Source organism: Salmo salar, chromosome ssa19 (genome assembly GCF_905237065.1).
Source record: "Salmo salar chromosome ssa19, Ssal_v3.1, whole genome shotgun sequence".
NCBI classification, from domain to species: domain Eukaryota; kingdom Metazoa; phylum Chordata; class Actinopteri; order Salmoniformes; family Salmonidae; genus Salmo; species Salmo salar.
Genome location: NC_059460.1, coordinates 52,233,616 through 52,255,128, shown reverse-complemented (window position 1 = coordinate 52,255,128; position 21,513 = coordinate 52,233,616). Strand labels below are relative to the sequence as shown.

General features: G+C 46.0%; 1 protein-coding gene across 3 annotated transcripts in view; it reads left to right on the top strand.

Annotated features, from left to right (window-relative positions):
* Positions 1–21,513, top strand: part of usp22 (ubiquitin specific peptidase 22) — a 38,057-nt gene that overhangs the window by 4,997 nt on the left and 11,547 nt on the right. For 2 of the 3 annotated variants that reach the window (XM_014158410.2, XM_014158409.2), the window contains exons 2-4: positions 14,342–14,474; positions 17,909–18,022; positions 18,323–18,424. In XM_014158410.2, the coding sequence (XP_014013885.1) occupies positions 14,342–14,474; positions 17,909–18,022; positions 18,323–18,424 (349 nt within the window). Of the gene's footprint in view, positions 1–10,336; positions 10,476–14,341; positions 14,475–17,908; positions 18,023–18,322; positions 18,425–21,513 lie in introns of all 3 variants that reach the window. The other variant, XM_014158411.2, reaches the window with a different exon arrangement.

Genomic DNA, 21,513 nt, shown 5'->3' with positions numbered 1-21,513 from the left:
ATTTGAGGTAATGAAGCTAGAATCCCTGTCTGTTTCCCCTTTTTAGGCCTCTCTCTCTGTGGGTTCAAGGGTTTATTGGTATCATGTGTACAGTGTAGCTTCCTTCCCAATGGTTTCAACATTCTGTTTCATCTCAGGGCCTTCAGCTTGCTAACCGCAACACACACACTGTAGCCAGTGTTGGTAAGGTAAATGGTAAGCATCTCACTATCTAAAAACATTCTAAACAATTTTGTCTTTCTGAGTCCTCATCACTGGTTGTTTGAGTTAGGGATATGCATGGGAACGGACGTCAACTCCATCTTTTTACCAGAGATGTATTAACAAACAAAAAAATACTGTGATACTATTTGGTGGAATGTGGCTTGTCCCAGAAAAAAAACTAAATTGTCTTAACTGTTCGAGGCACAAACAGATCTTCTCCCTGTCAGATCACTAAACAATGCTGTATGTTTCTCATATCGAAGTTAACGACTGAGCACAGAATGCATGCATCCTACAAATAGAATATCTGAGTTCAGCGAGTGTTGTCATATCAGAATGAGTGCTTCAACCAATACCACGTGTGACAGCTGTGAGCAGTCTGCTGCACCCCCCCCTAACCAGCCATATAGCCTACTCGGCTGCTTCTCTCCATCCGTTCTTTCTGCACATCTCCATCAGTTTTAATGTTACTTATCCGTGATGGCGAGCTAGAGTGTGCAGACAGGGATGGGGTTGGAGCGGCTTGCAGTGTGTGCCCAGTGGATACGCATCTCCTGTAAGAACAAGCAGACCAGTCTGACTTTGCTGTCACGCTGCCTCTGAGTGCCGCTGCCATAGATGGAAAAAGAGGGCACAGTGAGTCATCCTTGTGCCTTTTACATCCCTGACAACCGTAAGTTTCTCTAGTGGAGCTACCTTCTCTCCGTTGTACCGCGAATCGTCCTACGTTTTGTCATTTTATAAACCATGTCGGGGGCAGTTTTTATTTTGTTTATTTTTCCCTACTCCCAGGCTGCAGATTGTTTATCAAACCAACAATCTTGTTTAGTCATGTTACTTGGCTAGCAAGTTAACCACATGGTACCTTGGCTATGCACACATTTGGATGGCACAGAAAAAGGGATAGATAGCCTACTCGGATGCTTCAAAGGTAGGATACATTTGCCTAGTTAATGTATTTCAAGTCAAATCATCTCTATTTCTGGTGTTAAATTGTTTGGTGCCTGGCTTTTGGTGTGTGTGCGAACGAGAATGACGTGTGTGTGTGTGTGTGTGGGAGAAAGAAAGCGAGAGATTGTAGGCTGTGTAAAGTTGTCTGAAGAGTAGGCTAAAGATGGTTTCATATTGTTTTCCCCTGCCACAATGAAAATGTAGCTGATTTATGCATTTATATTCCTTACTACATTCCTCCTGCCCAATCACTGGTAGGCCTTTGGATATGAGAAAATCAGCTATTTTCAGCAATAGTCTTTTCTATTATACAGAGAAAATGTGAAGTTAAATTCAGTGTGTTGTATTAAGGAGAGGTGTGAATATCAGGGAAAGATTTTTGTGCAGCACACATGCAGAACGTATGTTAAACAGGCATCTGGGGCAGGGCAAACCCTGTGATATTTGGCCTGATATCACATTGTTGGTATTGTGCCAACCCCACTCTGATAATAGGCCAATTTTCTTGTAGTTTACCAACATATATATTTTTGTGTGTATCTGTGCTAAACCATCACCTTTTTGGGCCCTCACCAGTTAGCATCCCTGCTTTCTAGTTGTTTGACTCCACGCCAACCCATCTTGTGTTAGGCCGGGAATCTATATTTAACCATGTGTGGAATGGTAATCTAAATCCACCTGTCCACGGGGTGGTGGTGTGTTATGGGGAGACCTGTTTTCAGAGCTGTCACTGACCAGGCTTGTTGTTTAATCAGGGCTGATGCGGCGATCTGGGGTTGTGGAATGGCAGCGACACAGACTGATGAATATCTGTATTTTTTTACCCCTCTTTCTGTCAAGTTCTTTCTCTACCTCTTTCTTTCTCCTTTCATACTACCCCCCCCCCCCAACACACACACACACACACAGTCGCCCCTGCTCCATGGATACCTCAATTAGGGTAAGTGGAGTGAGTGATGCAGGGATGAGGAGAGAACCACAAACGGATCGACCATCTGGGCTGGACCTCCTAATGAGCAGTTGATTTTATCATCAGTCTGTTTAAACGCCTCATTTCTGTTCTGAGAGGAACAGACCCACAGAGAGGTGACATGCCATCCAGGTCTTGTTCACTAAGGCACACCGTAGCGAAACCCTTTGAAACAGAAATGTATTAAAATAACTGCAGGTATTACCTCCCTGTCACTTTTTCAAACCTGTTCCATATATCAACCTAGTCATTATCTTATGATACAGGCAGTGCCCACCTCCTAAAGCCTTTTGAATGCACCGTGTACTGTCCTCATCACCGTCTTTGACCAGCCACTCTATGCCCCATTAACTTTGAAATTCGCTCGCATGAAATCGTCTGGCAGATGGGTCTTTTGAGTGATCTGATTGTTGAGGAAAGCCTATCACCTAATACCTATGGTCAAAATCATAACCTTCATTCTGCCATGTGTCCCTCCCACCGAACTTTCTCTACTAAAACCTTCAAATATCAGTTTATTTGTCACGTGCACAGATTTGCAGGTGCAGTGAAATACTTGTCATACTAGCTCCAGCAGTGCAGTAGAATGTCTAGCAAATACAACACAAATAATAAAAACATTTAAACAAATGTCAGAATGAGTCCCATTCCAGAATGTAAATTTGTGTGTGTACAGCATATAATTTGGAAAATAAAATGTATATTACAATGACTGATGTCCAGACAGTAATGTAAATAGGACCTGACCTGATCAGTGTTCAATGACTATATACATTGTATTCAGAGTACCTTTTCCACATTCTGTTAAGTTACAGCCTTATTCTAAAATGTATTAAATAGTAGTTTTTTTCCCCCTCATCAATCTACACACAATACCCCATAATTACAGAGAAAACGGGTGGACTTCAAGTTGTAGAAACATCTCAAGGATGATCAATGGAAACAGGAAATACCTGAGCGCTATTTGAAGTCTCAGAGCAAAGGGTCTGAATTTACGTAAATAATGTATTTGTTTTTTATAAATGTACAACATTTACTGACCAGGTTTTCACTGTCAATTATGAGGTATTTTGTGTAGATGGATGAGGGGGAAATAATTTAATCCATTTTAGAATAAGGCTGTAACACAATGTGGAAAAAGTCAAGAGGTCTGAACTTTCTGAATGCACTGTACATGGAGCATTAGTCTCAAGGTGCAGGGAGAGTACCAGGCAGGTAACTGGCTAGTGATGGCTGTTCAACAGTCTGATGGCCTGGTGATAGAAGCTGTCTGTCGGTCCTGGCTCTGATGCACTTCAATGTGTAGCCTAGGCTTAGTGCTTGATTCAGAGGACCACGGCCCGTCAAGGAATTCACTCAATCCATTGTCGAACATGTCCTGTTTTAAGTACCCTCTCCATAGGGTAGGTATATTATTTCAGGGATTGTATGGCCGTGTAGTATGCTATATAGCAACAGTACAGCAATCATTCCAACACACACAAACCAGCAGCCATTCTTCATGCTGATAAACGCTCACAACGAGTGTGTTCCGAATACATGTGACCTCCAGCCTGCTGGTTGAGATGAGGGGCTCAAGGTAATTTCTGTTACCTCTTGAGAGACGAGTCCTGGATAGTTGCAGGTCGTTGACCACATGCTCAGTCTCTGCTGGTTTTTGGAAACGGGGTGTGTGTGTGTGTGTGTGTGTGTGTTTCCTAAAGCAAAGGTAGGAGGAGTGGCTTACGCACACACACACAGTCTCTCACACACACTGTTGTATATTAATGCATCTTCATAATTGATAGACACAAATGCTTAAACAAGTGGCAGCATTTTGCTTGGAATATGAATTGATGTAATGTAAACTCAGCAAAAAAAGAAACGTCCATTTTTCAGGACCTGGTCTTTTGAAGATAATTCGTAAAAATCCAAATAACTTCACAGATATTAATTGTAAAGGGTTTAAACACTGTTTCCCATGCTTGTTCAATGAACCATAAACAATTAATGAACATGCACCTGTGGAACGGTTGTTAAGATGCTTACAGACGGTAGGCAATTAAGGTCACAGTTATGAAAACTTAGGACACTAAAGATGCCTTTCTACTCACTAGGAAAAACACCAAAAGAAAGATGCCCAGGGTGCCTGCTCATCTGTATGAACGTGCCTTAGAAATGCTGCAAGGAGGCATAAGGACTGCAGATATGGCCAGGGCAATATATTGCAATGTCCGTACTGTGAGATGCCTAAGACAGCGCTACAAGGAGACAGGACGGACAGCTGATCGTCCTCACAGTGGCAGACCACGTGTAACAACACCTGCACAGGATTGGTACATCCGAACATCACACCTGCGGGACAGGTACAGGATGGCAACAACTGCCCGAGTTACACCAGGAACGCACAATCCCTCCATCAGTGCACAGACTGTCCGCAATAGGCTGAGAGAGGCTGGACTGAGGGCTTGTAGGCCTGTTGTAAGGCAGGTCCTCACCAGACATCACTGGCAATAACGTCACCTATGGGCACAAACCCACCATCGCTGGACCAGACAGGACTGGCAAAAAGTGCTATTCACTGACGAGTCGCGGTTTTGTCTCACCAGGGATGATGGTCAGATTCGCGTTTATCGTTGAAGGAATGAGCGTTACACCGAGGCCTGTAATCTGGAACGGGATCGATTTGGAGGTGGAGGGTCCGTCATGGTCTGGGGCGGTGTGTCACAGCATCATCAGATGGAGCTTGTTGTCATTGCAGGCAATCTCAACGCTGTGCGTTACAGAGAAGACATCCTCCTCCCTCATGTGGTACCCTTCCTGCAGGTTCATCCTGACATGACCCTGCAGCATGACAATGCCACCAGCCATACTGCTCATTCTGTGCGTGATTTCCTGCAAGCTAGGAATGTCAGTGTTATTCCATGCCCCCCCCCCCCCACAGAAATGTCCGGGAACTAGCAGGTGCCTTGGTGGAAGAGTGGCGTAACATCTCACAGTAAGAACGGGCAAATCTGGTGCAGTCCATGAGGAGGAGATGCACTGCAATACTTAATGCAGCTGGTGGCCACACCAGATACTGACTTTTGATTTTGACCACCCCCCCCTTTGTTTAGGGATGCATTATTCCATTTCTGTTAGTCACATGTCTGTGGAACTTGTTCAGTTTGTCTGCTGTTGAATCTTATGTTCATACAAATATTTACACATGTTAAGTTTGCTGAAAACAAACGCAGTTGACAGTGAGAGGACGTTTTTTGTTTGTTGTTTATATACTGTCATTTGATATACACTGAACAAAAATATAAACGCAACAATTTCAAGGATTTTACTGAGTTACAGTTCATATAAGGAAATCTGCCAATTTAAATAATTACATTGGGATCTAATCTATGGATTTCTAATGGCTGGGAATACAGATATGCATCTATTAATAAATAAAAAAACACACAAAAGAAACACCTTATTTACATAATTATTCAGACCCTTTGCCATGAGACTAGAAATTGAGCTCAGAAGTTGAGTAGAAATTGAGCTCAGGTGCATCCTGTTCCATTGATCATTCTTGAGACGTTTCTACAACTTGATTGGAGTCACCCTGTGGTAAATTCAATTGATTGTACATGATTTGTAAAGGCACACACCTGTGAGTTCGAATGGTATGTGTGGAGGCACAGATCTGGGGAAGGCTACAAAAACATTTCTGCACCATTGAAGGTCCCCAAGAACACAGTGGCCTCTATCATTCTTAAATGGAAGATGTTTGGAACCACCAAGACTCTTCCTAGAGCTGTCCGCCTGGCAAAACTGAGCAATCGGGGGAGAAGGGCCTTGGTCAGGGAGGTGACCAAGAACACGAAGGTCACTCTGACAGAGCTCCAGAGTTTCTCTGTGGAGTTGGGAGAACCTTCCAGAAGGACTACCAACTCTGCAGCACTCCACCAATCAGGCCTTTATGGTGGAGTGGCCAGACGGAAGCGACTTATTTAAAAACAGCCTGCTTGGAGTTTGCCAAAAGGCACCTGAAGACTCAACCATAAGAAACAAGATTTTCTGGTCTGATGAAACCAAGTTTGAACTCTTTGGCCTGAATGACAAGCGTCACATTTGGAGGACGCTTAGCACCATCCCTACGGTGAAGCATGGTAGTGACAGCATTATGCTGTGGGGATGTTTTTCAGCGGCAGGGACCTTGAGACTAGTCAGGGGTGAGGGAACGATAAACAGAGCAAAGTATAGAGGTCCTTGAGGAAGAGCGCTCAGGACCTCCGGCTGGGGCGATGGTTCACCTTCCCACATGACATCGCTAAGCACACAGCCTAGACAACGCAGGAGTGGCTTCGGGACAAGTCTCTGAATGTCCTTGAGTGGCCCAGCCAGGACTTGAACCTGATCGAACATCTTTGGAGAGACCTGAAAAAAGCTGTGCAGTGATGCTCCCATCCAACCTGACAGAGCTTGAGAGGATCTGCAAAGAAGAATGGGAGAAACTCCCCAAATACAGATGTGCCAAGCTTGTAGTGTCATACCTAAAAAATATTGAGTACTGAGTAACGTGTCTGAATACTTATGTAAATGTGATATTTCAGTTTTTTATTTCTCAAACCTGTTTTTGCTTTCTCATTATGGGGTATTGTGTGTAGATTGATTGGGGGGGACAATATAATCCATTTTAGAATAAGGCTATAACAAAAAGTGAAGAAATCATTACTTTCCAAGTGCACTGTATATACAAAGGAATGTGGATTTGGCTATTTCAGCCACACCTGTTTCTGACAGGTGTAGCCCATGCAATCTCCATAGACAAATATTGGCAGGAGGATGGGTTATCTTGGCAAAGGAGAAATGCTCACTGACAGGGATGTAAATACATTTGTGCACAACATTTGGGAGAAATAAGGTTTTTGTGTGAATGGAACATTTTTGGAATCTTTCGTTTCAGCTCATGAAACATGGGACCCACACTTTACATGTTGCATTTTCATTTTTGTTCAGTATATATACCTCTGAGCTATAGCCAAAGAAGAGGTATTCCATTTTTGTTTACTTTAGATTTCGGGTTGAAGATGGATTAGGGATGCTGCTGTGAACATGGACTCTTCTCAGTAAAGTTTCTTGAGAGAAGGATCTGAGGGTTAGCAAATTTTAAGCGCAAACCATCAACTATGCTGCATGGCCTTTGGCTTCCAAGGGCTCTCCCCTGTTCTCTCAACTCCATGTATCCCTCTTCTCTCCCTTTGTCACTCTCTCTTCCCCATCTCTCGGGCACAGCTGATCTTATTGCTTTCTATCCCATCATGCCTTGCACTTCACAGCCATGCGGGCTCACAGCAGCAAGCTCGCCTCATCTGCATGCGTTTGAACTGTCACTATTCATCCTCTGCTGCCATGTCCTCCCCCTCTTTCTCTCTCTAGGTCCCTCTCTTGCTCCCTCTTTCTCTTCTCTCCAAGTCACCCTCCATTTTTCACATTATCCCTCTGCAGCAGTATGCCTTCCATTCCATATACCCAACCAGTCACAATGGATTCAAGTTATGGTGGCCCTAGCCGTCAGTAAGATGTTCTAGCCCAGTTTTCCCCCTGTCTGTCTCTCGGTCCGAGCAGGACAGTAAGTGACTGTCTTTGTTGGTCAGTACACTGAGGATCTCTCCATCGGCCTGCTGCTCGCCTCTCCTGTTATGTTTGTGTAGTTGGCGCTGTCGCACTTCCTCTGACTAGCCCCCTTTTTCCCTCACTGCCTCATGCTCCATCGCCAACACAGAGCAGCCCTTCTCTCGCTCCAGCCAAGCCAAAGTCTGATGTCATCCCGGAAGAAGACCAATCAACATTCTTAGGCCACTCACTCTTGTCCAGTTCCACAGTCACCCTCTCCCACAGTCACCCTCAGGATCTAGGTTTGTGTGTGTGTGTGTGTGTGTGTGTGTGTGTGTGTGTGTGTGATGTATCAGTGTATAGCGAGCCAGCAGCAGTCTTGTAAGAGGAAGCTGCTCTGTCTTTAGCCCTCTTTATTAGATGATCTGGTCAGGGGGCACCGCTGCGATGGATCCACCTCCTTATAGGATATTAACACCAACAGAAAAGGATGTTGACAACACTGCCATACTCTGGGTTTGTGTTCAGTACGGTGTGCAACTTTGAAAATCGACGGAAACGGTACTGCGCTGAACGACCAGTTGAAAAATGTTGATTATGGTACGCTTTACTTTTTCAAATTGGGTAATATTACAGTTGCTTTGTCAAACAATGCGTGCGTTACTTTGAGAATCCTATCTCTACCGGGTGAGTGTTTCCGTGATCCAGCCTTGACCGGTTTCCTCAGTTTTCGAGCTAGCAGAAATAGAAATGTAGAAATGTATAGAGGGCGCACCACTGATCTTTGCCATTGATCACTTCTGTGATAGCAAAGCCCATAGAGCGTTCCTGTGTAGTGGCAAGTGTGCCCTCTATACATCTCTATGGGCCTGTGTTCGAGATGTTAACTGCCTAAAATACGTTTGACTGGTCATGTTTATCGGGCTAGGTTCATATTAGCTTTATGTAGTTAGTTTGCATAACGTGTGTACTTGTTATTTGTCATGTATCTTCTCACACGCACAGCATACAGGGAACCTGTTTTGAGGGGCGGAATGGCCCATCACCTATCAGACGGTGCGAGAGCAGGTCCTCATAAAGCTGGTACTGGAAGTGAAACGTGCTTTTATAAGCCAGATCTTTGTGCAAGAATGAACACACGATTGCATTTAGAATTGTTAACTGTTTTGATGGCCATGATTTTTAAAAAGGGCAGGTTTTTTTTCTCATTTTTTTTTTTCTCTCAATCTCAACTGGTCATTAAAGCGTGCCTGCCATTGGAGTGCATAGGCTCTAGTCAATGGTAGGAAAGCTATCAGCCACCACTTTACCATGTAACCTTGAGGCTGTATAGTTTGAAACCTGAACATTTAACTTCAAATAGTGAGAAATGTCTTCTTAACTTGCTTCAAAGTAACCAAAATCCATCCATTAGAAATGTAGCGGCTTTAAAGACTTCCCCATGCCATTTTAACCAGCATTTCTCTCCTGAAGAAGGGAGTGTGAATATTTATTTTACATTTTTATTTAACCTTTTAACTAGGCAAGTCAGTAAAGAACAAATTCTTATTCACAATGACGGCCTACACCGGCCAACCCGGACGACGCTGGACCAATTGTGCGCCGCCCTAATGGACTCTCAATCACGGCTGGTTGTGATACAGCCTGGATTCGAACAAGGGAGTCTGTAGTGACGCCTCAAGCACTGAGATGCAGTGGCTTAGACCGCTGCGCCACTCATGAGCCCAAGAAAATAGAAAATGGGAGAGGGACAGAGGATGGGGAATGCAGATGGCTGAAGTGAAGAGCACGATGAGAGGAACAGACGGAAAGGAAGAAAGAAGAGGGGGAGTGAACAGTGGAGGAGAGATCTCAAAGGATGTGTGAGGGCAAGCTGTGAGTCTGGGACAGACCGAGGGAGAGGGAGGCTGAGAGCAGCTGTACTGCAGTGCAGAACACCCAGTACTCTGTGTGTGTGTGTGTGTGTGTGTGTGTGTGTGTGTGTGTGTGTGTGTGTGTGTGTGTGTGTGTGTCAGACTAGGGGTGTGTGTATTTCCTCTGTTTTTTATGGAGATAACCTGATCCTAGGTCTTTGGCTGGATTATATTACTCAAACAAAAAATGAGGAGGAATGCATTGTTCTTCCAGTCATTTTGCAGATTCCACATCCTCTGTGTCCTACCTCTCTCTCTCACGTCTTGCTGCTTTTACTCCCCTTTGCTCCCGCCCTCTCTTTCTACATCCCCGCTCCCCTTTGCTCCCGTCCTCTCTTTCTACATCCCCAGCTCTACTTTACTCCCCCTGTCCTCTCTTTCTACATCCCCAGCTCTACTTTACTCCCGTCCTCTCTTTCTACATCCCCCGCTCTACTTTGCTCCCTCCCTCTCTTCGTCTCCCTCTCTGGTCTGGCGGAGATCAGCTGCTGAGTCTCAAGGCTCTGCTTAGATCAGGCAGGATTGACTTTGGCATCCCTCTTTCTTTCCCTCTATCACTCCTCTTCGCTCCTTTCCCCCCTGCTCTAGTCTTTGTATTTTTTTTCTCTCTCACACACACACTGTGATTGTGCTTTCACTGCTCCTCACCAACTGTGTTGTGTGATTTTTGAGGCTGAGGCAATAGTCAAGGTGTAAAGATGTCCCTGTGATCTCTCGCCTCACTCAGGTGGCGTGCCGCTAGGGACACCCTGGCAGGACAGCTTTAACACGGCGACATGGTCTCGGTGCAAAATGGTACAGCAGAGAAACCGTGACAGTAATGTTACCCTAACGGCAGCCTAAAGAAAAGGGATCCAAAAATCTAGGTTAGTGGTTACTAAACGGCCGATCGACTCGTCGTTCTCCAAGGCATTCCTAGTCGATTGTGAAACATTTCTAGAATAAACAACGATAAAGCTTTGCATTCCCACTCTTTTCTGTCTACTGCTTTTGGCAATAGATGCACTTATTTCAGCTGCCCTGTGCCTGGTAGGCAAAGTGTTCCCATTTCATGCATACAAACTCTGCATAGTCATCGTGCCCGGAGAGTAAATCAAGTGTACCTATAGGCCTACCGTGAGTCAGTCGGATTGCTCGGGTCAGCGTGTCTGTAGCTTCCACGTTGATACTTAATTCAAATACTTTGAATGTTTCCAAACTTTGCGTCTTCTTCAGTCCAGCCAGAGTCCATCGAAGAACAGGAAGTGGCCAAACCACAGAAGATGACTGTGGTTTTTAGTGATGGCTTTATGGGATAGCTAGCAACTTGTAAACAATTACCCATTCCTGTAAGTGAGTGCTGCTTTAATGGTAATGTTAAATAATAGGCTACACATTGGCTGTAAAGCAAATTGACTGTCTCCCATTTAAGTTTATTGGGATGGTAATGACGTTTTGTTATTTATGATAATTATTATGTGGAGGTTGCTAGCTACAGCGGTATCTTTAACCTAGCCTAGCTTTTAGCTTGATAGCTGCTCTGCAAGCTAGCTTGACATAAAGTTAGAGAAACAAATTGAAGAAAAAGTTATAAACAAAGCATGTTTTATAACTTGAAACAATATATTTCTGTCTTAAATAGAAAGGAATATTTTGCAATCTACCAAAATAAATGCGATCTCTGACAAAAGACAGGCTCTCCATCTTGCGTTAAAAACGCTTCACTGTGACCTGTCTGGGAAACCCAGACGCATAATATGGGCTATCGAGCCGAAGCATTTTTAGAACATTTTCTCACCCCCAAATATGGTAGTGGGAGGAAGTCCGGTAGTGGGAGAAGATGGAACTAAGGTGAAACTGGGCCGACATTCTGCTCATTTTGTCATCGATGAAAGATCTGATCTCAATACATTTTCCTGTTCCCAAAACTATACTGAAATACATGTTTAAATAAATGCAACGTAAAGTGTTGGTCTCATTTTTCATGAGCTAAAATAAAAGATCCCAGAAATGTGCAATATGTGCAAAAAGCTTCTCAAATTTTGTGCCAAATTTGTTTACATCCCTGTTAGTGAGCATTTCTCCTTTGCCAAGAAAATCCACCCACCTAACAGGTGTGGCATATCAAGAAGCTGATTAAACAGAATGATCATTAGACAGGTGCACATTGTGCTGGGGACAATAAAAGTGCACTCTAAAATGTGCAGTTTTGTCACACAACACAATGCCACAGATGTCTCAAATTGAGGGAGCGTGCAATTGACATGTTGACTGCAGGAATGTCCACCAAAGCTGTTGCCAGAGAATTGAATGTTCATTTCTCTACCATAAGCCGCCTCCAGCGTTGATTTTATAGAATTTTGGCAGTACATCCAACCAACCTCACAACCGTAAACAACGTGTAGCCATCCGGACAACTGATGAAGATGGGGGTTTGCCAAATCGAAGAATTTCTGCGCAAACTGTCACAACCTGCCTCTAGCAAGCTCATCTCCGTGTTTGTTGTCCTCACCAGGGTCTTGACCTGACTGCAGTTTGGCGTCGTAACCGACTTCAGTGGGCAAATTATCACCTTCAATGGCCACTGGCACATTGGAGAAAAGTGCTCTTCACGAATGAATCCCAGTTTCAACTGTACCGGGCAGATGGTTGACAGCATTGTGTCGGCGAGCGGTTTGTTGATGTCTATGATGTGAACAGAGTGCCCTGTGGTGGTGGGGCTGTTATGGGAAAGCATAAGCTACGGACAGCGAACACAATTGCATTTTATCGATGGCACAGAGATACCGTTACGAGATCCTGAGGCCCATTGTTGTGCCATTCCTCTGCTGCCATCACCTCGTTTCAGAATGATAATGCACTGCCCAATGACGCAAACATCTGTAAACAATTCCTGGAAGCTGACAATGTCCCAGTTCTTCCATGGCCTGCATACTCACCAGACATGTCACCCATTTAGCATGTTTGGGATGCTCTGGATCAACATGTACAACAGCGTGTTCCAGTCCCCGCCAATATCCAGCAACTTTGCACAGCCGTTGAGGAGTGGGGCAACATTCCACAATCAATAACCTGATCAACTCTTTGTGAAGGAGATGTGTCGCGCTGCATGAGACAAGTGGCGGTCACACCAGATACTGACTGGTTTTCTGATCCACACTACATTCCTAGCTTAAAACATTTTTTGGTTTATCTGTGACCAACAGACACACCTGTATTCTCAGTCGTGAAATCCATAGATTAGGGCCTAATTAATTTATTTCAATTTACTGATTTCCTTCTATGAACTGTAACTCAGTAAAGTTTTTGAAATTGTTGCATGTTGCGTTTTTATTTTTGTTCAGTGTAGAATTTGTTTACGAGTGCACTAAATTTGATAGATTTGACACTTCGCCAAAGTTTTAAAACATTGCGTTGTTTAGTACTGCAAGGTTGAATTGAGTATGTGCGCTTCGCAGAGACAATATGCAAGTATTTGCTACAACACGCCAATAGGATCTCACTAGCTTGTGCTTGGCTTTGTCCACCGCCTTGCTTGTTCTGCCCACTATGGTTAATTTGCTCCTACTGTAAACGACACAGATGAACTATCTTGGTTTAGTGAATATAAATATCTTTGCTCCATTTATCCATTCAGTAGTGGGGAAAGCCTCGGTGAAGATGGTGTACAGTGTAATGAAATATGTCACAATGTGTACGGGGCATTAGCAGAGGGGGGAGAGCTGAAGTGCGGTCTGACTTTGAGAGGTGCACCCCCTGATGCTCTCCTTCCGCTGAGTCTGACCGTCAGATGCAGACACCATCAGTCCAGTAAAATAAAGAAAACAAATGATTTCAATTTATGCTCATTTAATACAACACATTATCTATTACCAGTCTGATTTATATACCTAAAGTTTTTAAAAATAGAATTTCAAAAATGGTTTGAGAAGAACAACATTGGCAGGGCAATTAATGCATAGCCAACAGACAGTGATAATGTATTGGGCATATAGCCTACTGCACAAACCTCATTGCTCCAGAACGGCTTTTAAATAGGTTGTTGCATAGGCTTACTTTTTAAGTCCCATGTTTACATTTAAATTTTTTATTTATTTTAAATACAAAAATATGAGCTGTAGATCTAGGCCTGCATTTTGACTCCAAGTGATCTCGGCTCAGAAAAGTTTGGTGACCTCTGATTCTAGGTCTATTTCAAGAGCAGGTTCTAGACAATGACGTGTGTAAACCCTGGCTGACTGACAGGGGACACTTATATTGAAGCCACCACTCATATGGGTACTCCTGTGTTTAGTGGACTTGTGATCCCCAGACTGACGATGCCATTGGTATGGGAAAAGAGAGATTTGGCAGGTGTTGGGAGCTGCTGATCTGGCAACCCTGTTGTCAATCTTCTCCACCCTGCCAAGGTGCAGAGATTAGGCAAGGACGGTGAAACTAAACATGTCAGCTGAAAATGGCACGCTGGCTTTCTCTCTCTCTGAAAATGGGATGTTGGTTCATCGTTAGCCCTCCATCCCTTTGTGTCTCAGAGATGCCAGGTGTGCAACCTAGCCTGTTTGTCTATGTTCTTTACGATCTTTTCACCAATGTCAATTTTCTCCTCATTTATTTGATGGCTGCCCATATACACTATAAACTGGCTGAATCCAGTCTAATTGACTTACCAGCTTCTTCATGAGTTTAGGATGATAACGATTTTGGTTTCTCTGTTAGTGATCCTCAACCTGTGGCCCTCTCTCGCCCCCTGCAGGCCAAGTCGTGTATCTGTCACATGTGCGGCGCCCACCTGAACCGGCTCCACTCCTGCCTCTCCTGCGTCTTCTTCGGCTGCTTCACCAAGAAACACATTCACGAGCACGCCAAAAACAAACGACACAATCTAGGTAAGATGATCACATGCACGACAAACCGATACAACCCTGCTTATGAGAACGTCACAGCAAAGCGCTGTGTGGCTGTAGTGTAGCTCCTCCCCTATGGACCACAGCATGAGTCCCACCATCTCAGCCCTGCCCTCCGAGAGGAGAGGTCATAGAACATCTGCTCTGCTCCACTGCCTCAGTCTCCTAATACATTCATATTCAACACATCAGACCTGATCAGCACCACCACAACACTCCGCCCACTGCCAGGTCTCCCCCCGAAACATCAAAGACCTCTAATTACCCCCTCCGCTTAACGAGGTAGGCCTCGGCCGCCCCTCCGCCGCCTCTACTCACACAAGTAGCTAATTCTACTGTTGCGGAGGAGGGTAATAAAGCACCCAGCCTGTTTCATAAATAAACACAGTGGCCTTTTGTTCTCCTCAAGGGAAAGCATTAAGATGAGAGAAAGCACAGCTTTTTTTAATGGCAGCAAACCACCAAATGATCACCCAGAGACCCCATGTCAAGCTGAACGTGTCCCACCTAGACTCTAGGCACCAATGAGTTGGTTGCTGCAGCTAGGTCATTGGATTGCAGACCAGGGTCCAAATAGCCTTGTCCTCTTCCTTATTTCAATACTTTTTTCAGTACTGTGCAACTTCACTGCAACGCAAAGTAATGGGCCTCCGGCTCGGAGCTAGGATAGGATATACACTCACTGGCCAGTTTATTAGGTACACTAATCTAGTGCCAGCTCGACCCCTTGTCTCCAGAACAGCCTGAATTCTTCAGGGCATGGATTCTAAAAGGGATGTTGGTCCATGCTGACATCATGCAGTTTCTGCAGATTGGACGGCGGTACACCACCAACACCAGCCTGTACTGTTGACACCAGGCAGGATGGGTCCATGGACTCATGTTGCTTTCGCCAAATCCTGACTCTGCCATCAGCAAGACGCTACAGGAACCGGGATTTGTCGGACCAGGCAATGTTTTTCCACTCCTCAATTGTCCGCTGTTGGTGACTGCGTGCCCACAGGAGTCGCTTCTTGTTTGTAGCTGCTAGGAGTGGGACCCGGTGCGGTAGTCTGCTGCAATAGCCCATCCGCGACAAGGAACAGCAAGTTGTGCATTCCGAGATGCTGTTCTGCACACCACTGTTGTCCTGCGCCTGTTGACTTGCACGATTCTTGCCGCTCTCCTTCGACCCTTGTTTTCGCCCACAGGACTGCAGCTGACTGGATGTGTTTTGTTTGTCGCAGCATTCTCGCTAAAAGCTAGACACTGTCGTGCATGAAAAGCTAAGGCGGCCGGCCGTTTCTGAGATACTGAATCTGACGTGGCTGGCACCGATGATCATACCACGCTCAGTCGCTTAGGTCACTTGTTTTGCCCATTCTAATGGTCAATGGAACAGTAACTGAATGCCTCGATGCCTGTTTGCCTGCTATATATCACAAGCCACGGCAACGTGACTCTCTGTAGGAGAGATCCCTTTTTGTGAACGGGGTGGTGTACCTAAAACTGTCCACTGAGTGTGTGTATAGAAATTGCTTTTCTCCTCCCAATATAGGGAATAATGGACAAAGGTTATTGTGCCATGTTTAGATGTAGTAATGCTTGTTAGGGGGATGATATAGGCTAGTGTTAGTGGTGCGGCAGTGCAGGCTTCCTATGTGCTTGGCAACACAGACAGTTCAGTGTTATCTCCTAGCCCAGGCCCGTGCGCGCCCTCCCTCCCAGCCACTCTGGAGATTTAATTGGTGTGTTAATTAGGTTAGCTACTGAATAAAAATGTGCCAGCGTGCAGATAGATTTACGCTACAGCAGCAGCAGAAGAAAAGGACAGATCTCACTAGACTAGCGTGCAGGGTAATTAACACGTCTTCGTAAACGCTACAGAATTCAATTAAAACGATTCCTTCTCTTCTTGATCCTTTCACTCCATTTTCCTTTAAAAAATGTTATTTTTCCTTTCAGATATTTGGTCTGTTCTTCTATTTACCTCATGTTATGGTTGTCTTCTCTTTCTACCCCTCCCATTTCTGCGTTCCCATGGTTACCTGAAGGTCCGTTGGTTTATTTTTGTTTTGGTCTTCTCTCCAGCAATAAGCCTGGTCTCACCTTGTTACGCAACTCTGTTCGTTCTCTCTCCTGTTCTTATCGTACCATTGACAGCGTGGCTGTCATTCAATCTGATGCCTAAGGCTAGTGTTTCACTCTCTCTGTCCTGTTGCACTCGATTAGTGAGCTGCCTCCGTCGTGTATGTGACAATCTGCAGGGAAGTTCTCTTTTCACTGCAATATCAGCATTATAGGCTTAGGTGCAATATCCACGGCATATTGCGTCTGTAGAACAAAGTTTTTATTTGTTTTGGTGTGAATTGAATCTACAGGCGGACTTGATGTTCTTGAATTTGCTATCAGCTACAGCTTGGCACTAATTCACCTATACCTGCAGGGCCCAGCCTGACACTTTCAATCCATTCAGTCACACCAGTCAACACCATATCTTATCCACATTAATACTGTAATTGATCATGTGGCCGACCATTTACACACACACACGCGCGCACGACGTAGACCTGGTGCTCTTAACGTCTGCCTCAAGCAGACAATTTAGAGGCAGGTTGTCATGGGAACTGCAAACAGGTATTGACGCTGCGGTTGCTTAAAAGGTGAGGAGGATATGATAGATAATGGGATAGAGAGGTAGCGTTCACCTGTTTTCTGTCTGTCTCTGTCCCGCTGGCTGTGTGTCTCTGTCCCGCTGGCTGTGTCTCTCTGTCCCGCTGGCTGTGTCTCTCTGTCCCGCTGGCTGTGTCTCTCTGTCCCGCTGGCTGTGTCTCTCTGTCCCGCTGGCTGTGTCTCTCTGTCCCGCTGGCTGTGTCTCTCTGTCCCGCTGGCTGTGTCTCTCTGTCCCGCTGGCTGTGTCTCTCTGTCCCGCTGGCTGTGTGTCTCTGTCCCGCTGGCTGTGTCTCTCTGTCCCGCTGGCTGTGTCTCTCTGTCCCGCTGGCTGTGTCTCTCTGTCCCGCTGGCTGTGTCTCTCTGTCCCGCTGGCTGTGTCTCTCTGTCCCGCTGGCTGTGTCTCTCTGTCCCGCTGGCTGTGTCTCTCTGTCCCGCTGGCTGTGTGTCTCTGTCCCGCTGGCTGTGTGTCTCTGTCCCGCTGGCTGTGTGGGTACCTGCATGCATGTATTTGACTAGACTCCCATTGCTCTCACTCTGTCTTTTTCGACTGTGGTGGGGGTGTTGGTAGACAAGTAAAGATGTCAGCATAAGGTGGCCTTGCAGAGGTATAGAATGTGTTCAAGAGTGGTGTAGCTGCTAGCTAGCTGCATACCCACCTTTCTCAACAGCTAACTCAACAGCCAACATAGCCTTGAGCTTATTCATTCCTTCCTCCTCCTCCCATCTAATTTCTTCCTCTCTCGGTCTTTCTTTTTATCTTCCAGCTATAGACCTATTGTACGGCGGGATATACTGCTTTGTGTGCCAAGACTACATATACGACAAAGACATGGAACAGATTGCCAAAGAGGAACAAAGGAAAGCGTGGAAGTTGCAAGGTAGTTTCTTTCCCCTATTTAATCCCTCAGTCGGGCCCTCTGGCTTGTAACGTAGCACACTGACACCTCAGCTGTAGGTACATCTTTAGGGATCCACAGTGTACTACATTGATGCACCTCTTGTTGTACATGCACTATGTAAAACACCTGTATTCACTAATAGAGATTCCACTGCCTTGGGCCATGTATGTTTCCATATTTCTTATTCACTTCCTCTCAGGCTTATGGTTAAGCTACCTGGCTTGTTAAATTTAAGTTTATTTTTTGTTTTTGTTTTCTTTCCTGTTGTTTGTATGTCAGGTGTAGGGGAGAAGTATTCGACGTGGGAGCCCACCAAGCGAGAGCTGGAACTTCTGCGGCACAATCCAAAGCGCCGGAAAATAACAACAAACTGCACCATCGGTGAGGGCACCTCCAGCGCTGCACAGGCTGGCTACAGCTAGAGTTGTCTTGTTCCTGGTCCCTTTATCCTAGCTCCTTACCCTGGTCCCTTTTATCCTAGCTCCTTACCCTGGTCCCTTTTATCCTAGCTCCTTACCCTGGTCCCTTTTATCCTAGCTCCTTACCCTGGTCCCTTTTATCCTAGCTCCTTACCCTGGTCCCTTTTATCCTAGCTCCTTACCCTGGTCCCTTTTATCCTAGCTCCTTACCCTGGTCCCTTTTATCCTAGCTCCTTACCCTGGTCCCTTTTATCCTAGCTCCTTACCCTGGTCCCTTTTATCCTAGCTCCTTACCCTGGTCCCTTTTATCCTAGCTCCTTACCCTGGTCCCTTTTATCCTAGCTCCTTACCCTGGTCCCTTTTATCCTAGCTCCTTACCCTGGTCCCTTTTATCCTAGCTCCTTACCCTGGTCCCTTTTATCCTAGCTCCTTACCCTGGTCCCTTTTATCCTAGCTCCTTACCCTGGTCCCTTTTATCCTTACCCCTTACCCTTTCTGTGTTTCCAAATCTGAAGAAACCCAATGACGGGATAAGCGATATGGCAGAAGGAAGTTCTAAGGCTTGGTGGAGTCATTGCCGTATTGAACACACCAGACCTGCAAACACAGAAGGGTTAGAGGAAGGAGGCCGGGACTAACACAAGCCTGGTCTGCATCTCCCTTTCTGGGTGTAGTTCATTCCCTATGAGGTTCAGTGTGATGACAGCAGCTGCAGTGCAGACTGTGGGTGTCTGGAGCACATGGGTAGATACAACTCCCAGTCTCTCCTTAATCTCATTGCAGTTGGGTGTGTCTGAAAAGGTGTGCACAAGAGTGAAATATACACAGTAGTGTTAGGTACTAAATACACCGGACAACAAGGAAAATCTCAAACCAAGTTTATTCACCCAGTGGGTCAGACAGCTGAACAGCTTTAGGTGAAGTCTCCTCCTTTCCTCAAAGTTAAGTGATGCGGGTAAAAAACTGTTCCTTCTCCCTTAATGTGACCTGACCTCTGCCCCCATTCCTCACTACTCCACAGCTCTCCACCCTTATCAGTGCCCACCACCATGTGATTGCCTTTTCCCTTACTCAGTAACATTCCAAGCCCCTATCCATATCCAACCTTCATTGACCCCACCATATACATTCCTCCTACAGATAACCATTCACTTCTGGTGTAGCAAGTAGTTCAAATTACAACCCAACATTGAAGCCAGACTGTGGTCCTTCTCCTTTCCATAGGATACCTGATGTCTAACAATAACGTGAACGTTCCGTGTTCTCCTCTGTCCCTCAGTACCATCAACAAGGAGATTTCATATTTCAAGTTCAGAAGTCAGAACCCATCGGTAGTATGTTATCGATCTGGCATTTCTGAAGTGCTGTCCATTGGGGAAATAAAACCTTCCTCTCCTCCCTTTCTCATCCACACAGCGAGGGAGCAGCTCTGCTCAGACTGAGATGGAGAATCAATGGTGTTTAACAGCATCGCTGCAGGCTACTGCTAGCTGCTAGCCGCTCGCTGTCCCCCCTCTCGCTCTATGCTAAACGTAATGAGGTTGGATGAGATGAAAAAAGACCAAGTCTAAATGTGTTTTTGTCAAGCTGCCTGTGTGTGTTTGGCTGAGTCCAAGTACATTTAACCTGAATGAAGCCTAGGTGACACAGAGAATGGTGCATGATGGGGAATGTGTTCATGTCCAGAAGGCAGAAGCCTCCTCTCTCCTGACAGGTGCTCACAACTGGATCTGCTCGTCTTCTCCTCAATCCCTCTCTCGTTCCGTCCCTCCTCCTCATCCCTGTTTTCTCTCTTAACTAAACTCCCAGGGTTGTAACGTGAGCAGGTGGTCAGGAACGAGGGCTTTGGAGCAGGTCTCGGCTTCAGAGCATGGCATTTAGCCTCCGTCTGTGCGTGTCTGTCCAAGAGGGAGACAAATATTCAGTAGTGTATTATCGATCAGGGGTTTATGAAGTGCGGTAGAGTGGGGGGGGGAATGACCTTGGTTTCTCATCCCTCTCTTTCTCACCCCTCCTCCACACAGCGAGGGAGAAGCTCAGAGATGGAGGATTAATGGTGTTAAACGGCATCGCTGCAGGCTACTGCTAGCTGCTAACCACTCGCGTTCCCTCTGCGCCCTCGCTGTCTCTCTCTCTCTCGGTCTCATTCTCTCGTGAGAAATATCAAATGTGATAATTTTTTTTGTCAAGATGCGCTCTTGCCCCCTTAGGAAAGACGCAAAGAATGGTGCACTGTGGGAGGTGTTTTCGTGTCTGGAAGGGAGCGACCTCCTCACTCTTGTTTCTCCATCCCTCCTCCTTTTCCCTCCATCTCCCTTTTTCTTGTAACTAAACTTCTAGAGGGAGCAGCTGGTCAGGGCCAACGTGTGTGGCGTGTGTGTGTGCCTGGTGTCACCTGTCATCTCTCTGGGTCTCTTACCCTGTTGTCCTGCCAGTTTGGGGCTGCTGTGTTCACTCCAACGTTCCTCTAGGGACCACTGTGGCCATCTGTGATAGTGTGGCCTCCACTGGTTCTCCTTTACTGTGGTGCTTTTGGCACTGGGAATTATATTCAAGATGCCTTTTCTCTCTGTCTGTTTCTCTCTGTCTCTCTCGCGCGCTCTGTCTGTCTCTCTCTCGCGCGCTCTGTCTGTCTCTCTCTCGCGCGCTCTGTCTGTCTCTCTCTCGCGCGCTCTGTCTGTCTCTCTCTCGCGCTCTGTCTGTCTCTCTCTCGCGCGCTCTGTCTGTCTCTCTCTCGCGCGCTCTGTCTGTCTCTCTCTCTCGCTCTGTCTGTCTCTCTCTCTCGCTCTGTCTGTCTCTCTCTCTCGCTCTGTCTGTCTCTCTCTCTCGCGCTCTGTCTGTCTCTCTCTCTCGCGCTCTGTCTGTCTCTCTCTCTCGCGCGCTCTGTCTGTCTCTCTCTCTCGCGCGCTCTGTCTGTCTCTCTCTCGCGCGCTCTGTCTGTCTCTCTCTCGCGCTCTGTCTGTCTCTCTCTCGCGCTCTGTCTGTCTCTCTCTCGCGCGCTCTGTCTGTCTGTCTCTCGCGCGCTCTGTCTGTCTGTCTCTCGCGCGCTCT